General features: G+C 43.1%; 1 protein-coding gene across 3 annotated transcripts in view; it reads right to left on the bottom strand.

Annotated features, from left to right (window-relative positions):
- Positions 1–27,500, bottom strand: part of LOC113828208 (nuclear hormone receptor FTZ-F1) — a 176,293-nt gene that overhangs the window by 1,548 nt on the left and 147,245 nt on the right. For 2 of the 3 annotated variants that reach the window (XM_070118648.1, XM_027381136.2), the window contains 6 exons: positions 12,096–12,796; positions 6,456–6,545; positions 5,934–6,102; positions 5,400–5,500; positions 2,263–2,466; positions 1–1,548 (listed from right to left, as the gene is read on the bottom strand). The exon at positions 1–1,548 is cut by the window's left edge and continues 1,548 nt beyond it. In XM_070118648.1, the coding sequence (XP_069974749.1) occupies positions 2,320–2,466; positions 5,400–5,500; positions 5,934–6,102; positions 6,456–6,545; positions 12,096–12,796 (1,208 nt within the window). In that variant the 3' untranslated portion in view covers positions 1–1,548; positions 2,263–2,319. Of the gene's footprint in view, positions 1,549–2,262; positions 2,467–5,399; positions 5,514–5,933; positions 6,103–6,455; positions 6,546–12,095; positions 12,797–27,500 lie in introns of all 3 variants that reach the window. The other variant, XM_070118647.1, reaches the window with a different exon arrangement.

The following is a 27,500-nucleotide window of genomic DNA, read 5'->3' as shown; positions in this document are numbered from 1 at the left end:
TAGATCAATTAAAAACTAAAAAAAAAAAGAAGAAAAGAGGTATTGCTTCTCATTGCCAGGCAAATTGATTAAAAGAAATAGTGGTTTTAACTTGTATTGCAAATTGCTCTCTCATATTCTAAATATCATTCAGAACTACTTTTCCGTCTAATAATTTTTTTTTCCTTTACCAAGGGGGCATAAAATACAGGCAAAATTTCTTTGTAAAAGAAATATGAAGCCAAACAATATGCCTTCTATGGTCCAAGTAATAAAACCATGAGAGTGTACAGTACATGAATTTGTCATTAAAAGTAATAGAAATGCATGTAACCAATAATACAAACATACATATGCCTCCTGTCTGTGCTGGTTCATGTGCCACAACTGCAGTAATGTCTGTGTTTTGTACATGCTAGGTTAACTTAGTTGAGGCACTAGAATTTTATGCTTCTGCTTCTTAATTAACAAACTACAAATCATTATATTCTAAGTGACAGACATACACAAGTAGAGCAGCCAGCCTGCCTACCTCGCATGAACACATATCCTGGACAAGTGGCAGCAATATCTGGGTAAAGATGCTTGCTCATGCAAGTATACATTATTTTGCTACTATAATCTCTTGTACAAAACAACAGTATCAAAAACTATTTCACAACACTTACACTATGTGTTATGCATTATGAAGATATCATTTATATCTGGGCAAACAGCTTTTTGGACATGTGCCCAGGTTTTACAATTATATTTAGAAATAAATAGTTATATAGTCGTGAAACATATTGACAAGTGAGAGCTTTGTACCAAAGTGAGTGAGGAGACCGCCACCATAAGAAAAAGTGAGAATGAGGTATGATGCGCCTTAGAAAGAGGATGTGTAAGGGATAATATCGTTCAGTGAGAGTAGCGCACCACTGACTGATCAACACTTGGAGCCTCAACTTCCTAATATTAGTCCTGATTGCACCATGGTGCTTCTGGTAACAACTGACAGGGACCATTTAGCACTCACCACTAACCACTTGCCTCAAAAGAGTTCTTTGGGCTGTTTGTACCTCATGGCTTCCCCAGGAAGGCTTAGCACCATAAATTACACAGTAAGGTCTCAGGCTCAGGAATGACAATACTGCCCTTTAAAAGGGTATGACTAGCACAGCACTTCACCAAACGGATGTTTGTGACCGTAGTGGTATAGGGTCAGAGTAGGTCTCATTTAGCTTTACACTCAGTAATTTAAAGTACAGAATGAGAATGTGTAAGTATATATCCTCTATAAAAGATCTTATTTTATTTTTTTTTATTTTAATTTTTTTTTTTTTACTTTTTACTCCTTCCTCATTAACTTTTAATTACTGATTGATTCACTGATTGAGCTGACCCGAGGCTGGCTTCTGTGGGCTGGGCAGTGTCAACAGGGCTCCGCTTCCATGTACTATATAGACTGGTGGAAACACAGCTGAGAATCCCATGATGGTCGTTCCAGGACGTTGCCTTGTATGGTGTGTTGGTCATGGTGGAGACCCTCCTTCTGGCCTGATGTGATGACTCGAGACTTACATGTCCACCCTGAAAAGAGTTTTCAGTATCAGTATTGTTTTCTGGTATGAATTAATAAAGTTTATCTTACTTCTTAGTATGTTCTTTGGCGGATGATCAGAGGGAAAATTTAATAAAAATATTTTTCTCTTTGCTTATTCAGGTAAAATTTAAGTTTAGCCATTGTTTCTGTTGGCTAAGCAATATATATATATATTTTTTTATTATGACAAAAAAGTATATATATATATATATATATATATATATATATATATATATATATATATATATATATATATATATATATATATATATATATATATATATATAAAATCTATGATATACAAATATATATATGTAAATATATATGTTTATGTATGTATGTATGTATGTATATATACATATACATATACATATATTTATATATATATATATATATATATATATATATATATATATATATATATATATATATATATATATATATATAAAATTTATATATATAATATATATATAATATACATATACATATACATATACATATACATATACATATACATATATATATATATATATATATATATATATATATATATATATATATATATATATATATATATATATATATATATTTCATCACAAATATTATGGTTCTTCCTCCAAAACCAAATTTCAAAATCTCAAATATTAAGACTTTCTTAAGCATCATGAAAGAGAAACAAACACCTTAGTACGAATTCTCACCTTTATATACACATGTGGCGCACTGGACGGTTGAAAGCAGGGAGTTACCACTTCCTCTTATTTCCTTTTGGTGTGCAGCATCTCCATTAGCAATGTCTGTGTGGGTGCTGCTCCATTTATGTGCTTGTAATACAGGTATTTTTCGCCGTTTTCAGCAAGGAAGTGCAATTCAGGCAGAAGGTCCATGAGCTTCTGGTATTTCTCCTGAGGATTATATATGATGATAAATAGTAAGGTCATTAATCCTAACTTTAAAGAAGAAAAAGGGGAACAAAGGGAAAGCTTACCAATAATAAACAATCTTTTAAGGAACTGATACAATATTAAACTCCTCTCTCATTCTTAGTGCTTCTAGTAGTTCTATAAAATCTGCTAAAAGGAAACATCATGTTAAAAATCAGATCAATTGGATCAGTCCCTTCTTCACATAGGCTGCCCAAACACAATAACAGACACTTTGAGCAATGAACTCAAGCATGAAGGATGAAAGATAAGGAAAAGGCTGATGAGCAAAGTCTAGAAGGAAATGCCAATGAGCAGATATAGCAGTCAGTACAGAGATTTGTGGCTTGATGAGACGTTAGGATTACAATGACTAGAAGTTCTTGAGATGGAGAACAGGAAAACCAGAGACTACAAAAGTCAATGCAGTTACTACATCTACTATACGAATCCTCTTAGCCTGACTCTCAACTCAACATCCATAAAATAACAGGACAATTACTACATTCAGTTATACAGTCAAATCAAGCAATCACTGTCATTGTTATCATCATTACCATCATGATTATTTATCATAACAATGTTAAGTAATAGAAGAGAGAGAGGAGAAAATAAATGAAAATAAAGAAAACAAGAACATAGGCAGATTGACAGAATAGATTTCATTAGTCATTTCACTGACACTGAAGGACTTCAAAGCAGTAATGAATGAAGATTGAAAGGCCATAGACAACAAAGCAACCTACAAAGAGTCAGCTTATAGCTTACAAGTATGCAAAAGTACAAGCACATTGATGCATAAACCAAAACAGCTAGCCACACACTCTCAGTTATGCCATCTGGATTAAATAACAGTAACAATACAGTAAGTACCTGAGTCAACATATCAAGAACAGAAATGATTCAACTGAAGTCTATAAGAGAAAAAATGGTTTCAACCTAGAATGGACAACCCCTAGGCCTAGTGACGCCAGGGCTGATGCAACAGGGTCAGGGTAGGCCCCTGCGACCCAAGCATGAGTAACCTCACCCGCTCTAAGACCAGCCTGCCACCACTTCCACAGTGAGGTCTATCAGCTGGCTCATGAGGGACGCTCAAAATAAGCCTGCAAAAGACAAACTCCAGGGCGGGTGTGTTTCAGTCATTGTGGCAACAAAGTCTGTTTGTTTGCTACTAATGATTTGCTGACTGACTGCTACCCCGTCACATATATCCTTCTGAACCATTCCTACTGCATTGCAACTATCCAAAAATTTGTTAATAACTGCATAAACAATAAAATGACTTTACATTGAAAACAGTGGAGAAGAACAAAAGAATTGACACAAAAAAAATCAGCATATTAATGTCAAACAAGAAGGACTATAATCAGTACGGAATTCACATGATAAAAGACAGATACTAACCCCTTCAAATACTATTTTTTTAATGGAATACATAATGGGAAGAAGGGAAAGGAAGTGATATATGACACCATAGCAACTAAAAAAAAACCTTTACTTAGCAAAATTACGGCTGATAATTTATAAGAAATTCTCATATGGAAAAACAACCCTTTGAATCTTCACAATAAGCTCTGTCATCCCAAAGAAAATGGGATATCAAAAATAAACAAAGAAAATAAAAAGTTAAAAAGTTACGTAATGCCAAAAGATATAATTTTGTGCAAAACAGCATTATCAGTTTATGAATGAAATTATCTTACTGTCAGATCAGTCACAAAGTGTTGTACTGTGAATAATTTTCCTAAAATAAATAGCTCATGCCATTTTCCTTAGGATGGCAGTCCTCCTTTTACAATAGGCATTTCATGACTAAGGCTGCTAATGTGGTTGGGCATTGTTAAATAACACATGTATAGGCTAACCCAGAATATGTGCAAATGCAAGTGGCATGACAGAGCTCAGCTTTCTTAACAAAATTAAAATAATAATCATTCAATAGTCTATAATTCCATAGTTCTGTTGTCAGCTGATCAGTAACCCCTTCATGATGGCAAGAAAGGATTACATCATACTACATGTATAAGTATTTAATAAAGCCGAGCTTAATAGCAAGTAATGTGCTAATTTTGCCATCAAAGTTTTTTTTTTTTTTCAACGTCTTTTTTAGATAGGCTCCATATTCAATATTCATAAATATATAAATATATATATTCCTAACATTTGGATCAAAATGACAAATGAAAGAAATATTTTCATCAAATATTCTTTAGGAAAAAAATCAATGAATCTTTTATCTATAACATACTTTACAATTTCTCATATAAAATTTCCCATATACCAAAATATATAAAACTGAACAAAACAGTCCCAAGATAGAGAGAACTGCTCTTTCAAAATTTCTATATTCAAATGTCTCTCGTCTTCACTGCTAAGCCTTGTTACCATGTATTCAATCTCTCTTTTCTATCATAATACTCTTTCCCATAATACCCTTGACTCCAGCATCATTAATTCAATTATTCTACAAAATAAGTAAATAAGTATATGAGTTAAAAAGGGAGAAGCAAAGAACCCGTCGGAAAAAAGTTCATGCACTAATCACCTCCAGTATTGCCATCAATCAGGGGTTAAAATATGCGGTAATTTTCATCCAATTAAGCATTCTATAGGCCTCACCATGTGCTAAAAAGAGGGTAGTTGTGATGAAGAAAAAAAAAAAAAAAAAAAAAAAAAAAAATCATATTCTAATATATGCTACATTGTGCAAAATCAGTCAAAGAAAATATGCTAATGAATCATATAAATTTCTAAACATTTATAGAGGAAAAAATTCTAAAGTTTTAAGTAAACACTTATTTTGCATTGTAAAACACCTTACCTTGACAATTTAAGAAAATTACATAAGAAAAAAAAAAAAAATCAAAACAATGCACACACATACGTATCTACTAAAACAACTGTAAGCTTACCGTGTCATCTGGGTACACGTTGGCAGTATATTCCATCAATGCCTGTCGCACCTGGTCGTGAGCAGCTGTAACTGATCTACGGTCACTAAGCAACCGTACATCTGCAATGCAATCCATAATTCCTACAATCAGTATGAGGATTTTCTCAAAACATTTCGGACATATGAAACTTAAAAATTAAAATCATGAGCATGGGCCTTAGCTTGAGCATAATACCTCTAAATCTATTTATTTTTTGCAATTGAAGTGCTTGTTATGCTACTATTTACTGTTACATTTTTCTTTTCTAATATTTTTAATGGCTGGGTAGGATTCCAGTAAAATGTTATCTGTTCATGCAAGCAAAAAGATTAAAATTACTTTGAATAATCACATCAACCAGATTTCCATTTTGAATATATTGAGAGAACAGAGTTCAGAGAACACAGTATCTAGTCAACCACAGCTCAAAAATGCCACGGCTCATGCAGCAGCACTAAGGATATTTATTCAAAGTATATACCCTCCATCCCAAAATACTACTAAGATATTTACCAGGATTTAGTAGAATGATAAATTTGATACAGACAAAGTCTGAGATATCAAATTTGAGGTCCACAAGCTTATTGAGAATAGCATGAAAACGATCTGCAAACTGAGTTGTTCCCAACAGCGCCAGAGACAGCAAGTCAAACTTCTGTCCATTGGGAAGTGTAGTTTCATCCTGAGGAAAATTTCAAGGTTAGTTTGCAAGGTATATTATACAAATAAAAATCATAAATTCAGTGACATATTAGAGTTTATGTTTCTGAATGTATCAAGGACACACACCAAGCAAAGATATTAACTTATGCCACAAAATCTCTTCATTAGCCATCAATGTTACATTTAGTTGCATAGAGATATAAGGTATGCATATATAATTTATCTAACTATATACATCAATGCCTACATCTATGTAGTATAACCTGAATTTAAATATGAATATCAATAGACATATTATACTGCATTATACTAATCATATCATAAATATTATTTTCCATTTTCACTCTCAAAAATCATATAGCAGACACTCACCTGCAGCCTGTTGTGTATGCGTTGATGTAGATGGTCTAAGATCAGCAAATCTGACCAAGAATGCTGTAGTAGCTTCATCTGATCATCAACCTGAAAAAAAAAGAAAACATTAGTATCTAATTTAACCAACAACAGATTCCTAGCAAACATCTGCCTTCTCAAGAGACAGCACTATCACAAATCTTTTTAAAAATGAAATAATTTCTCTACTAATCAACCTTCTTCAACCACTGAGAAAAACGCCCCCACAGTCAAGTAAGTTTAAACCCATCTCCTTTTATCCCTTACAACCTTCGTTAACGGCAGGAGACTATGGCCGAGGAGCTCCTCCTGACCCAGTTTATCATAGTCTTCTGTTATCGATTACCTTGGCTACCCCAGTGACCAACTTTCCTCACCCCTTTTCTTCTCCCTAAGTGCTACCCCCTCGTGCGTCTCGGAGACAAACGATAAATGGCTGTGAATGTTATATTTGTCATGGTGAAAGACTGTATTTAGTCTATTTATCATTTCGCTGCATTTCTCCCGCGATTGTTGATAAGGCCTTACGTACCGTGCCGACAGAAATCCTGCGTGTAAAATAGATTTCCTTAATGGCAATAAAAATACTGTCTCTCTCATTTGTTTGAATAATGAACCATGTATATCTCTGTGTGCAACCTACATATTGCTCCCCCCCAGAGGCAATAATAACCTTATTTATATACAGAGCCTTAATCTTTTACGATCCGCTCCACTTTGCCCTACTAACCCACATACTACAGTAGACAGGTAAGCTGGGCGATAAGGGGGACTGGCTCGACACGCGGGACTTACTATCTATTACTTATGCTACACGCCACGACAGAATTGTTAAGAGAGGGTTACTAACTGCCTTGGAGGGTGCAAAGGGGGGGGGGGATTACCGTTCTATACGATGGTAAACTTACATAAACATAATACGATTAAAAGGTACTTCCAGTCAGAGTACGGAAACCTTATTAAGAAGCCTTATAAGATTGGTATAAATGCATCAAAATGAACAGCTCGAAAAGACACACGTGGGAAGAGAGCGGGAAATGGTAGAGGAGGCAGCGGCAGCCATTTTATTCCAAGCCTCCGAACATACCCCACTTATAAGAAAAGAGGGAAATCTTAAGGCAAGGTAGCACTCCCCCAGCTTCGACCCCCTCAGCCCCTCCCCCCTGCCCTACCCCAATAAAAGCCAGCTCCAAAGAGAGGGAAAGCAAGAGAAGAGAAAGTGGTCCCCGCCAAAAGTGACGTGGTCGCCGTCTTCCACTGGCCTTGAATCTCTATTCCCCCCCCCTCCCCATCCAAACGACCCCCTTGTGAGAAGGGGAAACTAAGATATTTTCTATTCATTTTTTTTATTGTGGTACTGGAACGTCACGTATTAAAATCGTCCATCTATTCTATTATTTTTTCCTAATGCCTTCACAAACCATCCTCGAGGAATTACAAAAAAAACTCCCCGCTTCTTGGAAATTTGCAATTACCTAACGACACAGAATTGCTCTTCGACTTATAATTAAAATACCTGATGATATACACTCGCATTTAACGCTTGGTGGAGCAGCCTCAACCGCGAGTTTCACCGCAATACAATTTTTTTCTTGCATTTTATTTTTTCTCTCTCTCTTTTTTTTGGCACTTTTCTGCCCTTCAACAAAGAACTAGGAAGTTAACCGCTAGACTTGAAGTTGTCTCTCGCTACTATCGTAAAATACTATTTTCGCAATAACAATGATGAGAGTAACGTCTCTGTGTGTAAAACTGGGCGGCGCTGGGGAAAATGGTCTTTACGAAGGGTGCACATAGAGTCGACAACGGCTCGCCACGAAACTAGGACGTCACTCTTTCATCCTTGGGGTTGTCCTTGGCGCAGATGACGGAAACTTAAGCGTGACTCCTTGCTTCTCTACCTGCTTCACATCTTCCTGCATCCAGTCTCTCTCTCTCTCTCTCTCTCTCTCTCTCTCTCTCTCTCTCTCTCTCTCTCTCTCTCTCTCTCTCTCTCTCTCTCTCTCTCTCTCTCTGTTTGTCTCTGTCTCCGTCTGTCTCCGTCTGTCTCTCTCTCTCTTTATCAATCCTCTGCCCCTGTCTCTGTCTGTTTGCCTATCTATCTGTCTGTCTTACTCCCTTATTTGCTTACTTACTCACCCTAAGTGTTCATGTGATTCATCCAAAGTTATTCGTGTCAACTCCTCAGATCTTCCTGCATCATCTCCAGTTCTTCCTAGATTTTACTTCTGTTCTGGCCTTCAGTTTTTGTTTTAACGATTAATGTTTTAGTGTATTTTTTCGATCAAAAGCTAAAAGAAACTACACTGTAATTTCAGATATGTGGAAAACCCAGATAACCGCTAATTAAATGACTTGGAGGTGATTGGTTTAATTAAAAAGGAATAGCGGATTCTACCATCTATATAAACTTTTATTTTTTGACAATGATCATAAATTAAAAGTATGTCGAAAGAGGAGATAGAAGAAATACACGAGATACAAAGGCCACATTTTTTGCGTCACGCTGCGATAAAAGAAAACCGTTTGAGGGGAAACTACTCTAGTGTTGGCATAACCTTGAACACCCTCGGAACTTTGTCGAAATGATCTTTTCATCAATTGCAACTTTAAGGAAGCTCTTTCAGCTTTCTGGCTAGAGGACGAACAGCTGCTTAAATATCCAACTATTTCTCAAAACATTTTTTACTGATGTCTCCAAGCGATGTAATCTTAACAGGGAACGGGACTAGTGTATACAACCAGTGATAACTCTCTAAATAAACGAATTCATTTTATTTAAAAAGCGAATTATCAAACAAGTCTTCATTAACAAAAGCGATTTCTTTTTCTTTCGTACCCAGCATTCGTCCTCCAAACCAAGCACGGAAACCACCCGCTATGCTTCTCTCAATCTCCAACTCCCCAAGAATAGCTTATACATTCTGCAGAATAATAATATTTTGTAACACACAAGGACACGCCACCCCGAGATGACTCAGGCAACATGAATGAAAGCGAGACACCGCCACGAGAGAGTGAAATAGGCTGGGTCTCGGCGTGCAACCTTGACACACTGACCGCCTGGAGAATGGGGTCACTTGCCACATGCTCTCACTTCAAACACGGCCCGGCTTGATCGTTCTCCCTGTCACGTCATTCATGATAATATTGTCCCTAACACGAGGCCGGGCCGTGGCGTGATAATTTACCACCAGCGTGAACTGGTTATCATGATAGCGTAAATATCTGAATCGTTAGAACTAGGTAGCTAAGGACGGCGGGAGAATAACTGTTACGACTGCTGCTACTGTGACAATTCGTCTTTTTTAAGCTAATAATTAACAATCACTCCCGTATTATTTACCTAAAAGCAAGTGGGACACTTAAAATAAAACGGATTTATTAAACGTCCCACAATGTAAGTGAATTAGATGGAACATCAAGAGATCTTTAAAAAGTCAGAACAGACTACACACATACGGACCATAAACAAAACAAAACAAAAGCGAGAGTGAGGCATTCACTACAGCGTAACAGGCATTATAATCCATGCTGTGCCAGGAACTGGGTCACAGGCGAAAGCGAGAGTGGGTCGTGTGACGTCACTCATTTCCATTACCCGCCAGTTACTACATCTTCCATGGCTCTCCCTCACATTACTGGCGAAATACTTTTGATGTAAGGCGACCCTATTCATAGATTAGTGTGAGTATGGCCATTAATAGCCAGTTAAGGCTAATAAAGGAGCCGGGGTATCGTGCACTTGGCACTACTGACCTGAATGCACCACGGAATCCGGTCGTGGTGGCCTCGATGCTCAGTTACCATCACTTTCTTTTTACAGAATTATCAACTAGCTCGCTTTGCCCATACAAATATATTTTTCAAAAGCTCTCTCACAGCGTTCGTACTGCTTACATTACCCGTGTTCTGAAATATGTAACAAAATTCCCAACGATACATAAAGGGTCCGTTACCATTTTGTCCCATAAATATCGTGACATTTTGAAATAACGATTGGGAGACGTAGACGAGTTGCTGTGTATTTTGCCTGACGCACAGGACTTGCTCTCACGTATCGCTCACTATAGTCGTACCGCATGCCCTGGCCAAGCTATTACCAACAGATCTTCGACGCTTGTCTCAACACTTATTAAATGCGTTCATATTAGATTACTGAATGGGGGTACATAAACACCGGTTCTTGGTAAATCGAAGCAAATTTGAACACGTAACTACTTCAGACATCATTATATTGGAGGACAAGTTAATTCGACGCAGACACAGCTTCAAAATATTAGTTGATTTATGTATTCGCGCTTAACAAACTCTCATTGGTCATTCTACTCCAATTCAGAAAACGGAAACATTATGGGAATGAGAATTGAATGGGAATTAACTGGGAATTAATATATTCCACTTGACAATAATTAGTAGTCAATCAATCTATCCCCCACCTTATATGTTTCTCGGGTGTGTGTGTGTGTGTGTGTGTGTGTGTGTGTGTGTGTGTGTGTGTGTGTGTGTGTGTGTGTGTGTGTGTGTGTGTGTGTGTGTGTGTGTGTGTGTGTGTGTGTGTGTGTGTGTGTGTGTGCGTGTGTGTGTGTGTGTGTGTGCGTGTGTGCGTGTGCGTGTGCGTGTGCGTGTGCGTGTGCATGTGTGTGTGTGTGTGTGTGTGTGTGTGTGTGTGTGTGTGTTGTATATGTACAAATATAAATATAAAAATAAATAAAAAATGTATATATATATGTATATATAAATATATTAATATGTATATGTATGTATGTATATACATGAATATTCATATATATATAATATATTCTTAATATAATAAATATGTATATATACGATATATATATATACATATATATATTAATATGTATATGTATGTATGTATATACATGAATATTCATATATATATAAATATATATATATATAATATATTCTTAATATAATAAATATGTAATATATATACGATACATATATATATATATATATTATATATATATACCTATATAAATATATATATATACATATATATGTATATAATATATACATTTATATATATAATAGTAATATAATATATAGGTATATAATATATATATATATATATATATATATATATATATATATATATATATATAATATATATATATAAATATATATATATATAATATACATTTATATACATTTATATATATCTATATATAATAATAAAAAATATATATGTACATAATATATATTATATATTATATATATATATATATATATATATATATATATATATATGTAATATGTATATATATATGTATATATGTATATGATATTTGTATAATATATATACATGTATGTATATATATGAATATATTTATATTATATATATATATTTATTATATATACTATATATATATCATATAAACATATTGCATATATATTATATATAATTATATTACATATACATATTAAATATGTGTACCTGTAATTGTGTGTGTGTGTGTGTGTGTGTGTGTGTGTGTGTGTGTGTGTGTGTGTGTGTGTGTGTGTGTGTGTGTGTGTGTGTGTGTGTGTGTGTGTGTGTGTGTTTAACGCCCACCCGCCCACAAGGAATCCCGCCCACTCGCCGGGCTTTCCCCTTACCTTCAAATCCTTGAAGAAGCACGAGTTCCGCGCCCAGTCGACCTGCGCGAACAGATTCTGGTCGAGGACTTTGCACATGAGCTCGAACAGGTCGACCTCGCACTGGTTGTACGTCTGGTTCTGCAGGAGCGAGAAGAGCGACGCCTGCCACTCCTGGTCGTCCACGGTCTCCACCAGCTCCCGGATGATGTGCGGGATTCGAGGGCCGCCCGTGGCCGTGCGCCCGCCGCCGCCGCCTCCTCCTCCTCCGCCGCCGCCTACACCACCCGCGGGCGGTGTCCCCGTGGTCACGCCGCCCGCGGTGGACTGGGCGTTGGTCACCCAGAGGGACGGATCGGGTCCTGCGAGGATGGGCGCCACGGGGCCTGAGGCAACGATGCCGCCGACGCCGCCCGAAGCTGCCACGAGGCCGCCCAGGCCAGCCATGGGCGAGGGCGAGGAGTCTGGCGAGGAGGTGGACGAGGAGAGGAAGGGACTCTGGATCTCCTCCTTGATGTGGACGTGCGAGGAGGGCGCCGAGGAGTAGCCTGGCGCCGAGTACGTGATGGCCACGCCCGAGCTGGTGTGTCTAGCCCCGCCCGAGAGGATGCCCGGGTGCGACAGCTGCCTCTGCCGGAGCATCTGCAGCTTCCGTGCTCGGTCGCGTTTGTACATGGGGCCGAATTTGTTTCTGCCGCCTCGCATTCGGTCGGCGCGCACGGCTGCAACGAGAGAAGGAAGCGGTTAGGCACAGGTTCAGGGAAAATTTACTGAACATAACATCTACCTGTATCAATACAAATAAATAATAGCACCTCTTTTACTGTAAATATTTAATGTAAATATATGCACCTCAATTCCCACCCCACCATGCACATATACACAGTAATTTGCATTTCTCCTAAAACCCAAAATGAAAAGTAAAGCTCGAGTCGAGTTTGAATGAGTCTTCCCTTAACTTCCCAGCAGGTAACCCCAGACAGTAATAGGACTGTTTGCCGACAGATGGCAGTGGTGTTAACTCCTGCTAGGTGAGACGAGGCTCGTAATGCCGACTTCTTCTTGGCGAATTTCACAACACGTGCATACGCGGACGTACGCACCAGTGTTTCATAATGTATACACATTAAAGTTTATTGTACAACTAATAACCTTTAGCGGAGAATGCTTCTAGAGATGCCGCAGTACACCCGCCCCCCTCTCCCTCCCCCTCCCCCCTCTCCCCAAGCAGACCCCCTTCAAAAATACCATGTTCTCAAAGGCTTCTTCAAACTCCTCGATAAAGCTCACTTTACCGTATATCGCGCCGCCCCATCAGCTCTCGTGGGGCTGCTGATAAAAAGATATTTTTCCAGCCATTAAGAAGCGCTACGAGTACCAGAAACAACGCCGAGAACTCCCGACATGGCAACTCCCGTCTCTGGAACCAACTTTCACTCCAACTCCCTTACGTAATATGCTATCGTAACAACAAAGAAATTAATTCTACCTGACATAACGCGTATAGTACGTCATCATAACACAGTTCACATACTATAGCAAGCTGTGGAAGCAACTGCTACGGGATGGCGTTAGGTTGAGCAAATACCAGGCGGTCTGGAAACTCTCATAGAATCTTTGTCTTGTTTACTTATCTGAATTATACCTTTGATAACGATGATAAATGTAGATAAAGATAGTCAGAACATCATTAAATAAAATGATAGGAATAATCATAATACTGGTAATCATATCGGTGATGATAATGATAAAGTTCACTAATGTTACTATTAATAATACTATGAACCCCCCCCCCCCACTTATTCCAGTGTTACTAGTACTTTAGTAACTTTACGAGTACTAATACTAATTCTACTCCTTCTAATAATAACAATAGTAATAGTAGGAGGTGTAGCAACAATAATAATGATAATGATATTAATGCTAACTACAATAAGAACAATAACTCCCACTTCTAAATATTTACATACGTAAACAACTACTATAATGACATCTACACGCGTATCAACAACCACAATGCTGAACAAGACGCCAAGATGAATAACAAAGACCTCTCAACTCCTCACCGAATCTGATAATATGCAAATAATACCCTCTATATTCAACAAAAGACCAGAATCTCCCCTTTTTTTCCCTCGTGGTATTACACCCTAGAAGAATGGTCTCTCGGTCTTGCGGTCTCTGTCTTTCGGTCCTTCGGTCTCTCGGTCTCTCTGTCCCTCGGTCTATCGGTCTTTCGGTCTCTCTGTCTCAGTCTTTCGATCTATCGGTCTCTCTGTCTCTCGGTCCTTCGGTCTCTCGGTCCTTCGGTCTTTCGGTTCCTCGCTAGCCTTCCCGTGGACTCCTCTTTGCCGCTTTGGACCGTAGAGCAACCTCCCCCCTCCCCCCTCAGCCCCACCAGTAGCCGTAGCAGAAACACATACGGTAGAACCAGGGGCTGTTTCGACACCCTTTCCCCTCCGGTTCTATTCGTCATTATGAAATACTTGTTCCGGATGGGCAGCGGAGGAGGAGGAGGAGAAGGAGGAGGGGGAGGAAGAGGAGGGGGGAGGGAGGAAGAGGAGGAGGGGGGAGGGAAGAGGAGGAGGAGGGGGAGGAGGTGGAGAAGAGGAGGAGGAGGAGGAAGAGGAGGAAGAATAGGAGGGAGGAGGAGGAAGAAGAAATAGAGAAAGAATAAGGAAACAGATTTAATAATAACGATAATATGGAAAAGGAAGAAGAAAAGGAGAAAAAAGAAGAAGAGGAAGGGAATCAGACAGAGGAGGAAGGGGCGGGGGCGGGGGAGGGAGGGGGAGGGAGGGGTGGAGTAGGAGAGGAGTAACTATACACTGTAACGAGCAGACCAGTCACATTGCGTAGGGGACCACACCCTCTCCATCACTTAGGCCACTGTATACACCCGCACTCGCACAAACAGACCCTCATATAACGCCCATACCACTTATACCGGCCATCTTGTATTCCTCATCTTGGGACTCGAGTCTATCGATAATTTTCCCCCCATTTCGATTGGCAAATAGGAAGGGAAACGGGACAAAATACCACTTCGCGTTTATTGACAATTCGTTAAGTCGTACCGTAGGGATACGTCAGGAAATACCGAGCGTTTCCTACGATCACCTTGAGACACCTGCTTCATGAGCGCTATTAGAAATTGGGAATTTTTTTTTTTCTTTCGTGTCACGGCGTTTGTGGTTTCCTTGGGAGGCACTTTTGCTTTCTTTGTTCGCTAGGATTTTCCCTTCGTCTCTCTCTTCTCCTACTTCTTTTTCTTCTGTCTGTGTCTGTGTCTCTCCTTTCTCCCTCATCACTCTTTCCTTTCCTCCTCTCACCCCACCCTTCCCTGCCTTTCTCTACCCTTTCCCCTTTCTCTCCTCTCTCCTCCTCTCTCTCCCTCCTTCTCCCTCTCCCCCCTTCTCCCTCTATCTCTTTCTCTCTAAGAAATTCGTATTTCACGGGAAGTCCAGGAAATTCCATGCTTCGTCCCACTGTCCCCAGAGGTCTCTGCTGTCGTCTGCGCGCCGCTCTCCCTGAATCACCTCATCCGGGAATAGACAAATGTAAAAAAAATATATATATATATTACTCTTTTTTATATGCTCTTTGAAACGATGAATCTTTCGATTTAGTATTGAATTTAAAAAAAAAATCGGAATGCCACAAAAAATAAATCAGTTATCGATGAGGTTGTGCGAATATCACTGAACCCGGCGTATAAAAAGCAAAAATGTTGAGGATTCTGTGCATATGTCATAACCGTGTCACTTTTACGTAAGAGAGACGAGAGGGAAGAGGGGAGAGGGAAGAAGGAGGGGGTGGGTGAGGGAAAAGAAGATAGGTTAATATGGGTTACAGCACGGGACCTGCCATAGAAAGTGGGCAGAGTTCCACCTTGAATACAAACAATGGCGTTTTGAAGTCAGTCAGTCAGTCTCTCTCTCTCTCTCTCTCTCTCTCTCTCTCTCTCTCTCTCTCTCTCTCTCTCTCTCTCTCTCTCTCTCTCTCTCTCTCTCTCTCTCTCTCCCTCTCTCTCTCTCTCTTCCTCCTCCCTCTCTCTCTCTCTCTTCCTCCTCCCTCTCTCTCTCTCTCTTCCTACTCCCTCTCTCTCTCTCTCTCTCTTCCTACTCCCTCTCTCTCTCTCTCTCTTCCTACTCCCTCTCTCCCCCTCTCTTCCTCCTCCTCTCTCTCTCTCTCTCTTCCTCCTCCGTCTCTCTCTCACTCCCTCCCCCCTCTCTCACTCAATCCCTCCACCTCTCTCTCTCTCCCTCCCTCTCCCTCTCTCTCTGCAAGGCTAGAACAGTCCACCTGGAAGGATCTGCGCAGTATATCCTACACACAAACACACCGCTGACAGGATCCGCAGGATGCAAAAGATCTGCTGGTTGTATAAGTTTTCCCTCGATTAAAATTCGGGCGTTAAGGACTATTTTCGCGTAACTGGTAATTGAGGGGGGGGGGGTGGAGTTGTAATTAACCTGTCGACGGTGTTCGCTTAGCTTCCGCTAATTAAGTACAAACTGGTTCATTAAATAACAGAAATTACCCCCCCCCCCCATATCGCCCCTAAGTACAATAAAATATACATACATACATACATACACGGAAACCCGTGAAATACATAACTTTTAGAGGAGGGACTGAACAAAACTGCGATTGCGAGGAGAGGTGGGGGGGGGGGGAGGTATACTCATGCCGTAGCACCCGCGACCACGGCGAAGGCTGCCCATTATAGAGCAAAGGGAAGGACGGAAAATTAGGTGTTAAAAATGGCTTCCAGATTTTCGCGAGAGCTGGGGGCAATTTCGCATATTTTACTCAGCGTCACAGACCACCATGGCCACGACCACGCGAACGTACTCACGGGTTCGTACTACAACCGCAAAGCACACGTCAGTGGTCGTACTCATGTGGTCGTTTTACAATCATTTCGCAACTCGTGGTCGTACTCATGCGGTCGTACTACAAGCAGTCACACACTTGTGGTCGTACTCACCATGCGGTCGTACTCATCATGTGGTCGTACTCCCCTCATGCTTACAACGCTCTACCGGAAACTCCGCCGAGCTCACATACACACATAGCAACATGGTTACCACACTCGACGATTTTCTTTCATGACTGTATATGAGGAGGGGGAAACATGCTCTATTTCTCTCTTTTTCTCTTTTTTTTCTCTCTCTCTGTCTCTGTCTGTCTCTTTCCCTCTCTTCCTCTCCCTCCCCCTCTCACCCCATTCGGAACCCTTCCCTACCCCCTACCCCCCTTCCTCCCCCCCTACCCCAAACGGAGAACCCCGAGTTCGAATCCCCGGGAGTGAGCTCCTCCCTCGGCCATGAAGAGCTCGAACCGTAATTTAGGCTTTGTCTCTATTTCCGGCGGGGGTTGCTCACCCATTGTTTCACGCCCATGCAAGGTTAGCGCCGAACCCCCGCCGCCACCTCTGCTCTCGCCCATGGCTTCACGAGCAGAAACAGAGGGAGTGGGAGAGGGAGAGGGAGAGGGAGAGGGAGAGGGAGAGGGAGAGGGAGAGGGAGAGGGAGAGGGAGAGAGAGAGAGAGGGAGAGGGAGAGGGAGGGAGGGAGGGAAGGAGGGAGGGAGGGAGGGAGAGGGAGAGGGAGAGAGAGAGAGAGAGAGAGAGAGAGAGAGAGAGAGAGAGAGAGAGAGAGAGAGAGAGAGAGAGAGAGAGAGAGAGAGAGAGAGAGAGAAATTTCTATATAAAAATTATAAAATGTCTAGAACTATTTTTTAATACATTAAAAATGCTATCAATCAATACATATTAGATAAAAGTCTAAGAAACTAAGAATTCTTAGCTGTACTAAAGAGTGCCGTGACACGCCATTCCAGTCTCATAGTGAACAATAAAAAGAAAGAAAGAAAAAAAGGTCACGGCCTTTCATGGAACCAAGGAACCAAGATAAGACTCGGCGAAGAAAAATCTATTTTTTTCCAGGTTGAGAAAAAGAAAAAGAAAAAAAATTGCATGAAGAAAAAAGAGAAACCTACATGTCCAAGGAGAAAATACACAAAGAAAATACCAGACACGCAAAAAGAAGAAGAAGAAGAAACGAATAAAAATAAATAAAATACAAAAATAAAAGGCAAAAGAATCCAGAAGCAAATCTGACAACCTCTAACAAGTCAACCCATCGACAAGCCAACAGCACAACGAGGTATTTCAACACCCTTGTTAAACCGAGAGTTGCTTACCAAGCCCCGGGAGAGGCAGCCAAACAGGTGACCACTTCCTGCGTGTCTCGCTGTGTTTATATACATCGAATCCGGAGTGTTAGTATTCGAAACACATTATTCCACGTTCAGGGGTCTTGGAGGAGCGGGAAGGAAGTATTCACAGAGTCGCCCCGACGCTGAACAAGGTCGAATGGGACTCGGGTGTGATGGAGGTGATAAATATAGTAATGGCGGTGGTCGGAGTGGATGATGATGGTGATGATGAAGAGATGATGGTGATATGATGATGGTGGTGATGATGATGAAGAGATGATGAAGAGATGATGGTGATATGATGATGGTGGTGATGATGATGGTGGTGATGATGATGATGATGATGGTGATGATGATGATGATGAAAATAAAGATAATGATAATAAGGATAACAACAATAATATCAAATCTCGCCAGAGAAGCCAGAGAGCTCCGTTCGCCGCCGACATTCCAGCCGACTTTTTCATTTCCGCCGTCGGGAGTAGTTGCGGCTGCCGACGGCACGCTGCAACAGCCACAAAGTACGGCTTTCGGATGGGGTCTCGTTCTCGGGGAAGCTCCCTATATAAGAGAACGGCGATTATAGAGAACGTGAATGATCAAGAACGGCGATTATTGAGAACGTGAATGATCAAGAACGGCGATTATAGAGAACGTCAGTGATCGGGAAGAGCAATTATAAAGAACTTAACATGAACGAGAACAGCGGTTATTGAGAACGTGAAAGATCGAGAACGGCGCTTATCGAGAACTCACCGTAAGCGAGAACAGCAATTATCGTCTCGAGCGCTTGTTTTCCCCCGAAGAGCAGCGCATTTCCCCGACACGGAGTATCCTCATAAAAGCCATTATTACTTTACACGTGGAAGCAGTCAAGGCGACGACAGGCTGCCTTACGAGCGAGAGGGGGAGGGGGGAGGAAGGGGGAGAGGAGGGGGGGTATCTAGGCGCCGGGCATCCTCGTGCATGCCCCCCCTACCCTACCCTCCCCAGCCCCCAACCCCCTACTCCCTCGGCCAGGTTTTTGTTCCGGCGGGCATGGCGGCGCCCTCGTGACCTGCCCCTGCTTATACCCAACCCCTGCTTACTTACATCCGCCCTCCCCCCTCCCTTCCCTACCCTCTGCTTGTATCCGCTCCCAGTTATTACCCGCCCTGCTTCTATCCATTCCTGTTCATACTCGTCCCTGGCTAACACCTGCTCCCTGCTTCCACCCGTCAATGCTTGCATCTGCTTGCATGCACCCCTGCTTGTACCGGGCTCAGCTTGCACCCTCACGCGGTCGCTCTACCCCCCCCCCTCCCAATTATTCACCTCACGCACAAGCACAGAATAAAAGAAAGAAGGAAAGAAAGAACACGAAGCAAAATACCAATAAAGAGGAAAAAAAACACACATGCCCAAAATGATGACAAGAACTACACAACCTTGCTGCAGGCCTTCCCCGTCATCTTCCAGGCCATCATCATCATCACCATCACCATCATTTTCAGACCTGGAACTTAACCCTTTCATTTTTTTTTTTTTTTTTTTTTTTTACACGGTGCCAGCTGCGGAATGTATCCTTGCGGACGGTAAGTAATGGGCGCCGGTAATTTGAAAATCTTGCAACACGAGACGGGCGAATAACGAGATTCTTTGTCTCTTCATAAGCGTTCCAACCCCCCCCCCCCCCCGGTTCCTCGATAACATTCTCCCTCTCCGTCTGCGGTTCGACGAGTGCCTTTTCTCTCCAAAATTCTCTCTCCAGATTCGCCAGACAAAAGCAGTGCTTGGATAGACTCTTTAACCTCGCCGAGTATATTCAAGTAATACTCGAATCGACGCCGAGTATATTCAAGTAATACTCGAATCGACGCCGAGTATATTCAAGTAAAACTCGAATCGACGCCGAGTATATTCAAGTAATACTCGAATCGACGCCGAGTATATTCAAGTAATACTCGAATCGACGCCGAGTATATTCCAGTAATACTCGAATCGACGCCGAGTATATCCAAGTAATACTCGAATCGACGCCGAGTATATTCAAGCAATACTCGAATCGACGCCGAGTATATTCAAGTAATACTCGAATCGACGCCGAGTATATTCCAGTAATACTCGAATCGACGCCGAGTATATTCAAGTAATACTCGAATCGACGCCGAGTATATACAACTAATACTCGAATCGACGCCGAGTATATTCAAGCAATACTCGAATCGACGCCGAGTATATTCAAGTAATACTCGAATCGACGCCGAGTATATTCAAGCAATACTCGAATAGACGCCGAATATATTCAAGGAACGTAATATCTTCATCGACCTTATCTCTCTAAACACTTCAGAGAGGCTAATATCAGAAGGGGTTCCTGGATAGCCTTTTCCTCGCCCGCCGGATAAAGGCACGACAAAGACAACTGCGGAATAAAATGGAACAAATACAAAGCTTCAGTATCTAATCACACGAATATTAGAATGTATCTGGCTTCTTCTTTTCATAAGAAGGTAATACTTGGAGAGAGGGAGGGAGAGGGAAAGGGAGGGAGAGAGGGAGAGGGAGAGGGAGAGGGAGAGGGAGAGGGAGAGGGAGAGGGAGAGAGGGAGAGGGAAAGGGAAAGGGAAAGGGAAAGGGAAAGGGAAAGGGAGAGGGAGAGGGAGAGGGAGAGGGAGAGGGAGAGGGAGAGAGAGAGAGAGAGGGAGAGTGAGAGAGAGAGATACAGAGACAGAGAGAGACTTCAACACAGAATGAGTCGGTATTCTTCCCCCATGCTTCCCCTTTCCCCCCAATTCCCCCCTCCCGCCCCTCGCGCCCCTCACGTGTGCCTCGCCTCCCCCCTCCTCCCCCGGCCGGGTACTGGGTGACCTCCAAGGGGCGGAAGTGATTCCAGTCCACTTGGATTCCGGGTCCGCGAGATGTCCTAGACGCCGAGTCGGACTCCGCCTCCTAATAGGACTCCAGGCTGGATCCTGCGCGATTGGCAGTCACTAAAACAATGACGTAACATCATTTCAAGAAGATGAAATCAGTGGGATTGCATCTGCTGGAGGGACGTTCCGCAGCCCGACGCCGCGAGGGAACGAGCGAGCGGCGGCGCGAACGAGGGCGAGCGGCGCTTCCTGAACGGCGAAGACTTCCTCGATCGGGGAGCCTCAAGGACAGGGAAACTGAATGGAAATACGGGCAAAGGCGCGGCTCGAAATGACTCGTCTACGCTGGAGGGTGATGTCAGCAGATTCCGCTTTTGTGGAAACGCTGGGAAATGTAACGGAAAAGTAAGAGAAAAAGGGATATAGATGTACGTATACATACATACATGCATCCATATATTTTATATCACACACACATACACACATATATATACAAATAGATAGATTGATGGATAGAGAGATATATTAATCGTGCTAAATTATATGTAGTTCATACGGATGTAATCAAGACACCTTGATTTCAGCAACCCAAACGCTACAGTGTTGGCAAGAAAATAATTCAAATACAATCTACAACTCCTTATCTAAAATGCCCCATGAACAAGGCATCATAACAGGGCCTAATTTATCGTGAACATATCCAATGCTCCTTATAAGTTCAGAGGCGTGCAACTTGCTCTCTGAGGCTTGCAAACTGTTGACTCGGAGGCCCTCGTGAGTGCGTGGCTCCGAGGGACTTCCATCGCTCGTCTCGCATGAATGCTCGCCAAGCCACTCCGGCAGGTGGGACATGGCCCTCCCTCCCTCCCTGACACTCCCTTCCTCCCTTCCTCCCTCTCTCCCTGACACTCCCTTCCTCCCTGCAACTTCCTCCCTCCCTGCCTGCCTGCCATTCCCTTCCTCCTTCCTACTTCCCTCCCTCATCCTCCTTGCCTCTCTCCTTCTCACTTTCTCACCCACTCCTTTCAATTCATTTCTTTCCTTCCTTCTCTCTCAATCTCTTATCTCCCCCTCCCCCATTCCTTCCCCCTCCTTCTTTCATTCTCTCTCTCTCTCTCTCTCTCTCTCTCTCTCTCTCTCTCTCTCTCTCTCTCTCTCTCTCTCTCTCTCTCTCTCTCTCTCTCTCTCTCATCCCTTCTATCCCCCCCCCCAGCCCCACCCGCCAAAGAGCTCCACTTCGCACCACTGTGAGTCACCGTATTGTTCTCGTATACTTAAAAAAAAAAATAGAAAGAAAAAAATAATGAACTCCGGGGATACTCATTGTCACACACAAGACTCTGCCCGCCTAACCTTTGGTAGAAACTGTGTCAACCAAATATTTCATTCCCTCTTTTTTTTCTTTTTTCCTTTTTCTTGTTTTCTTTTTTCTTTTTTTTTAATCTCCACCGTCGCCGACTTGGGTGAATTGTTCAGAGAATTGGTCCAAAACGTGGACTATTCTCTCTTAAAAGGCACAAGAACAAGACAGCGGCGGGGTTGGTGGCGCCATTTACGTACCACGACGGTACCCGGAGTTCGACGGCTCGAGCTGGCGGGGAAGGGGTAGCGGAGAGGGGGAGAGAGAGGGGTAGTGGTATGAGGGGGGAGGGAAGAGAAGGGAGAAGGGGCAAGGGGAGGGAAAAAGAGAAGGAGAAGGGGGAGGGGAAGAGAGGAGAAGGGGGAGGGAAGGGAGAAGGAGAAGGGGTTAAGGGGGTAAAAAAAAAAAAGAGGGAGGAGAAATAAACCGGGGTAGAGAAGGGTGGAAGGAGGAAGGGACGATGAATGTGAGAGGAGGAAGATAAAAATATGAATTAAGTAAAAGAGAAGAATAAGAAAACAAAACAGAAACAAGAACAAGACGGTGAAGAAGAAAAGAAAAGAAGAAGAAGAAGAAGATGATGAAGAGGAGGCGAAAGGTTCTTCGGCGTCCAACGCTCGTTCCTCTACCGCGTTTAACCTCACAAAAAAATACAATAAAACGCAAGACATTTCCACAACCAACACACACACCTTACGAAACACCCTTTAAAAGATACCCACACACAAAAAAAACAATAAAATCACCCCCAAAAAACAACCCTTGGCATCCCGAAAAAGCCCCGACACATCCCTCCACTAAATACGATCTTCGCCTCGCTACCACTACTAACGGATTATCGTACATCTGCCAGCCTGCGCGCCCGACGAAGGCCAAGAGTTGACATTTTGTTGAGGCGCCGATTCGCGGCCTAACGGGATTCGAACACTCCGGAGGCAGCGGGCAAGGCGGGGGTGTCTCTCCGTCTGTCCGGGATGGAGGGATGGGGGGGGGGGGTGTTGCACAATCCCGGAGGACATAGAGGAGGGAGGGAGAGAAATAGATAGAGAGAGAGGGAGATAAAGAGGGGGAAAATTATCGTTATCGTTTTCTTTGAGGAAAGGGGAGAAGAAGGGACTTCTGTAGGGGAAAAGAGGGAGGGAATGACTGAAGGAAGGGTCAGGAGGAGGGAGGGAGGGCGACTAAAACCTCCGAAGTCCCGAAGGAAGGCAATTACTCCAAGGATAGACATCCATCACCTTCCCCAGGTCAAAGGTCAAGGGGGGGGGGAACTTGCCCAATTATCCTAGCCCTCTACGCCAGCTAAACTATCCTCCTCCTCCTTCTTCTTCCGTCGTCAGGGAGGGATCCTTGCTTAGCCGTCTCGATATCGTATCCAATTTCCCCCAAAACAGGCTACTGCTGCAACAGGTCAACACCCTGGCTCGCGGTTGGGTTCGGTTTCACGGGATCGGGCCTATAAATAGCTCTTTTTTTCGTTATTTCGGCAAAGAGTACCTCCCTTTCTACGGCAGAGGGGTTGAGGCGGCGTCTTCGGATATTCCTAACTCGTTTTATTATATAGGGGATTTACTCGACCAATACGTATAAACAGAGAGGAGAGAAAAATAAAATGAAGAAAACGTATAAAGAAGAGAAGATAAACAAGGCTCGCTGAAGATAACTCTTCCGACCGCGTTGAAATCCCTCGGAGACTCGGATCACTTGCTCGGAGTCTCAGTCTCGCCGGAGATCAACAGAAAGGCTCACGTGAATAAATGAATAGGAACTCTACTTTTCTTTCCTTCCTTTCTTTCTCTCTCTCTCTCTTTTCTGTCTGTCTGTCTGTGTCTGTCTGCCTGTCTCTGTCTCTGTCTCTGTCTCTGTCTCTGTCTCTGTCTCTGTCTCTGTCTCTGTCTCTGTCTCTGTCTCTGTCTCTGTCTCTGTCTCTGTCTCTGTCTCTGTCTCTGTCTCTGTCTCTCTCTCTCTCTCTCTCTCTCTCTCTCTCTCTCTCTCTTTCTCTCTCTCTCTCTCTCTCTCTCTCTCTCTCTCCCCCCGCCTGCTTTTCATCCCCCTTTTCAACAATAACGCGGTTCTGGGAAACGTTATCAGCTGACAGCCTGGCCGGTGCCCATCACTCGTTCTTTGTCTGTCCCCGGGAGTCCCCTTTCGCCTCGAGGTACTGGCTCAAGGAGACGAATACACACGGGAAAAAGTTCTGTGGCTGGAGACCGTCCTATCAACATACGCGCGGGGAGCATATAGCCTCCTGTGACGTATCTCTTTACGACGAAATAAAAAGCTCAAGAAAGCAGCGAAGAAAAAGAGACGAAAAGAAAATTTTATATCACCAGGAACGAGATTCTAAACAACAACAAAAAAGAGAGGAGGCGAACGCAAAGACAAGACGAAAAACGAGTCTGGAGACGCCGCTGCCTTCGACCCACATCGCCAGCTCGGAACCGTCGTGTCACGTGGCTTCTGCAGTGCCTTCGCTACCGAGATGTTTCCTCCCTACGTGCACGCAAAACCTGTTTAAAGAGGCAAGGCGAGTGAAAGGGTGGAACGAGGATGAGCCGGAATGACACCTCTACACCCCGAGTTGGACGTCCCCTTTCCTCTCGTTGCTCGTTCCTCTCGTTCTTCTCGTTCCTCTCTCTCTCTCTCTCTCTCTCTCTCTCTCTCTCTCTCTCTCTCTCTCTCTCTCTCTCTCTGTCTCTCTCTCTCTCTCTCTTTTGTCGCTCTCCTCTCCCTTCACGTACTGTATCTATATCTCGTCTTCCTCTCATTTCATTCCATTTCTCTCTTCTAGTCTCCCTTTCCTCCTCTCCCCTCTCTTTCTTTTCCCTCCTCTTATCCCTTTTTTCTCTCTCTTCCTCCCACCCTCTTTCTCCTTTCACTCCATACCTGTACCATCGCCCCATCGCCCCTTTCGGATCGTCTGCGCGAAACTAATGCGACACATCACCGCCTTCTTGCGACTACCTCCCTCGTCTCGTAGCTTTCCCCTGAGCTTTATGGACGTCTCTCCCTTTCCCCTTCACTCCTTCCCCGCCCCCCATAGCCTACGGTAGAAATCCGGTTGCCTACGAGCCCCGAAACCAAGAATTCAAGTTAGTCTACATGTCTCGCACGCTCACGGGTTCATGTAGGCTACAGGTCTCGTACACTCACGAATTCAAGTAGGCTACAGGTCTCGCACTCACAAACTTCGGGTAGCCTACGAGTCACATACAAATTCGGGCAGCCTATGAGCCTCACCCTACAGAGAATTCTGGAAGCCTATGAGCCTCACCCTACAGAGAAATCTGGAAGCCTATGATCTTCACACACCCTTGTACTACGGGTAGCCTAGTGAGTCTCACACTACCGAGAATTCTGGTAGCCTATGAGTCTCACACACTCACGAGAGAGGAGAAGAAAAAGAAGAGACAGACAAAGAAAAGAAAGAGACAAATAGAGAAGGCTGAACAAATCGTGCGAGAGGTGAAGTGAGAGGGGGGGAGGTGGGTGTTGACATGTAGGGGGTGGGGGGAGGGGCAAATTCTTAGTTGTGGCACTGGTGGCACTCATGAGCTGGCGTGCATGACGAGACGCAAGGTTACACTTTCATCATGCAAACTCCCCATAATTTGAAAATAGAAAATGTGAGTGTGTGTGTGTGTGTGTGTGTGTGTGTGTGTGTGTGTGTGTGTGTGTGTGTGTGTGTGTGTGTGTGTGTGTGTGTGTGTGTGTGTGTGTGTGTGTGTGTGTGTGTGATTATGTAAAAAAATACTACTACTACTACTAATAATAACAATGATAATAACAGTAATAACAATAACAAGACCGAAATCATCACAACTACAAAAATAGAGTCAAAAACAAAGAATAAGGAAGAGGAAGATGATGAGGGACAGAGCGAGCGAGATATGAATAATAAAAGTGCTGGAGGCAGAACCAAGGCAAGAAGGGGGGAGAGGGAGGAGGTGAAGGGGGGGAGAGGGAGAGAGAGAGAGAGAATGAGGAAGAAGAAGAGGATAAGATAAAGAGAGGGATGAGGTAGAGAGAAAAAATAAATAAAAAGTAGGACGAGGACTAAGGGCAGATGAAAGAGAGAGAAGGGGTAAGATAATGGATAAAAGAAGGAGGGAGGGAAAATGGAGGAAGAGAAGACCGAAGGAGATGGAAGGAGGAGGAGGGGGAGGGGGGACAGAGAAGGCCGCCCGCCACAAGGAAGGGGAATGCGGGAGCTGTGGCAGGGGGTGGCAGGGGGGGGGGGGGCAAGAGGCGAACAGAGGGAAACCGCTGCTGGAAGGGGGAGGGGGAAGGGGGAGAGAGAGAGATGGGGGTGGAGGAGGGGAAGGGGGAGTGGGGTAGGAGGAGAAGGGAGGGAGGAAGAGGAGGGGAAGGGAAGGCAGGGAGAGGGAAGGGAGGAGAGGGAGAGGGAGGTGAAAGGGGGGGGCGGGTGGGGGAGGGAGACGGTAGTACTGAGGAGGAAGAGAGGTACAGAGGAAGGATTGAGAGAGTGGGGGAGAGGGGAGAGGGGGTGGTGAAGGGGGAGGGGGTGCCGTCATGGTTGGAAGCTCGTCAAGGCCTCTTCCCCTCCCTCCTTCCCCCCATTCCCCCTCGGCAACACCCACCCCCGCCCTACACACGCACGTGCGCTCCATCAACTCAACACTATATATTATATGTCATATATTTTGTGTGACGGTGTGTATGTATGTACGTATATATATATATATATATATATATATATATATATATATATATATATATATATATATATATATATAGACACACACACACACACATATATATACATATATATTTACACACACACACATATATATATATACTCGTATATATATACTTACATACATAGCTAGACAGATGGATATACAAATGTAAAGACAGGCAGACAGACAGAGACATAGACAAACAGACATGGCCTATATAACAAAATCCCTCCCCCACCCACCCCACCTACCCCTTTTCCTACGCATACACCCCCACACCCCACCA

The sequence above is a fragment of the Penaeus vannamei genome, chromosome 42, assembly GCF_042767895.1.
Source record: "Penaeus vannamei isolate JL-2024 chromosome 42, ASM4276789v1, whole genome shotgun sequence".
Lineage (NCBI taxonomy): Eukaryota > Metazoa > Arthropoda > Malacostraca > Decapoda > Penaeidae > Penaeus > Penaeus vannamei.
The sequence above is the reverse complement of the archived record's forward strand: the minus strand, read 5'-3'. Positions and strand labels throughout refer to the sequence as shown.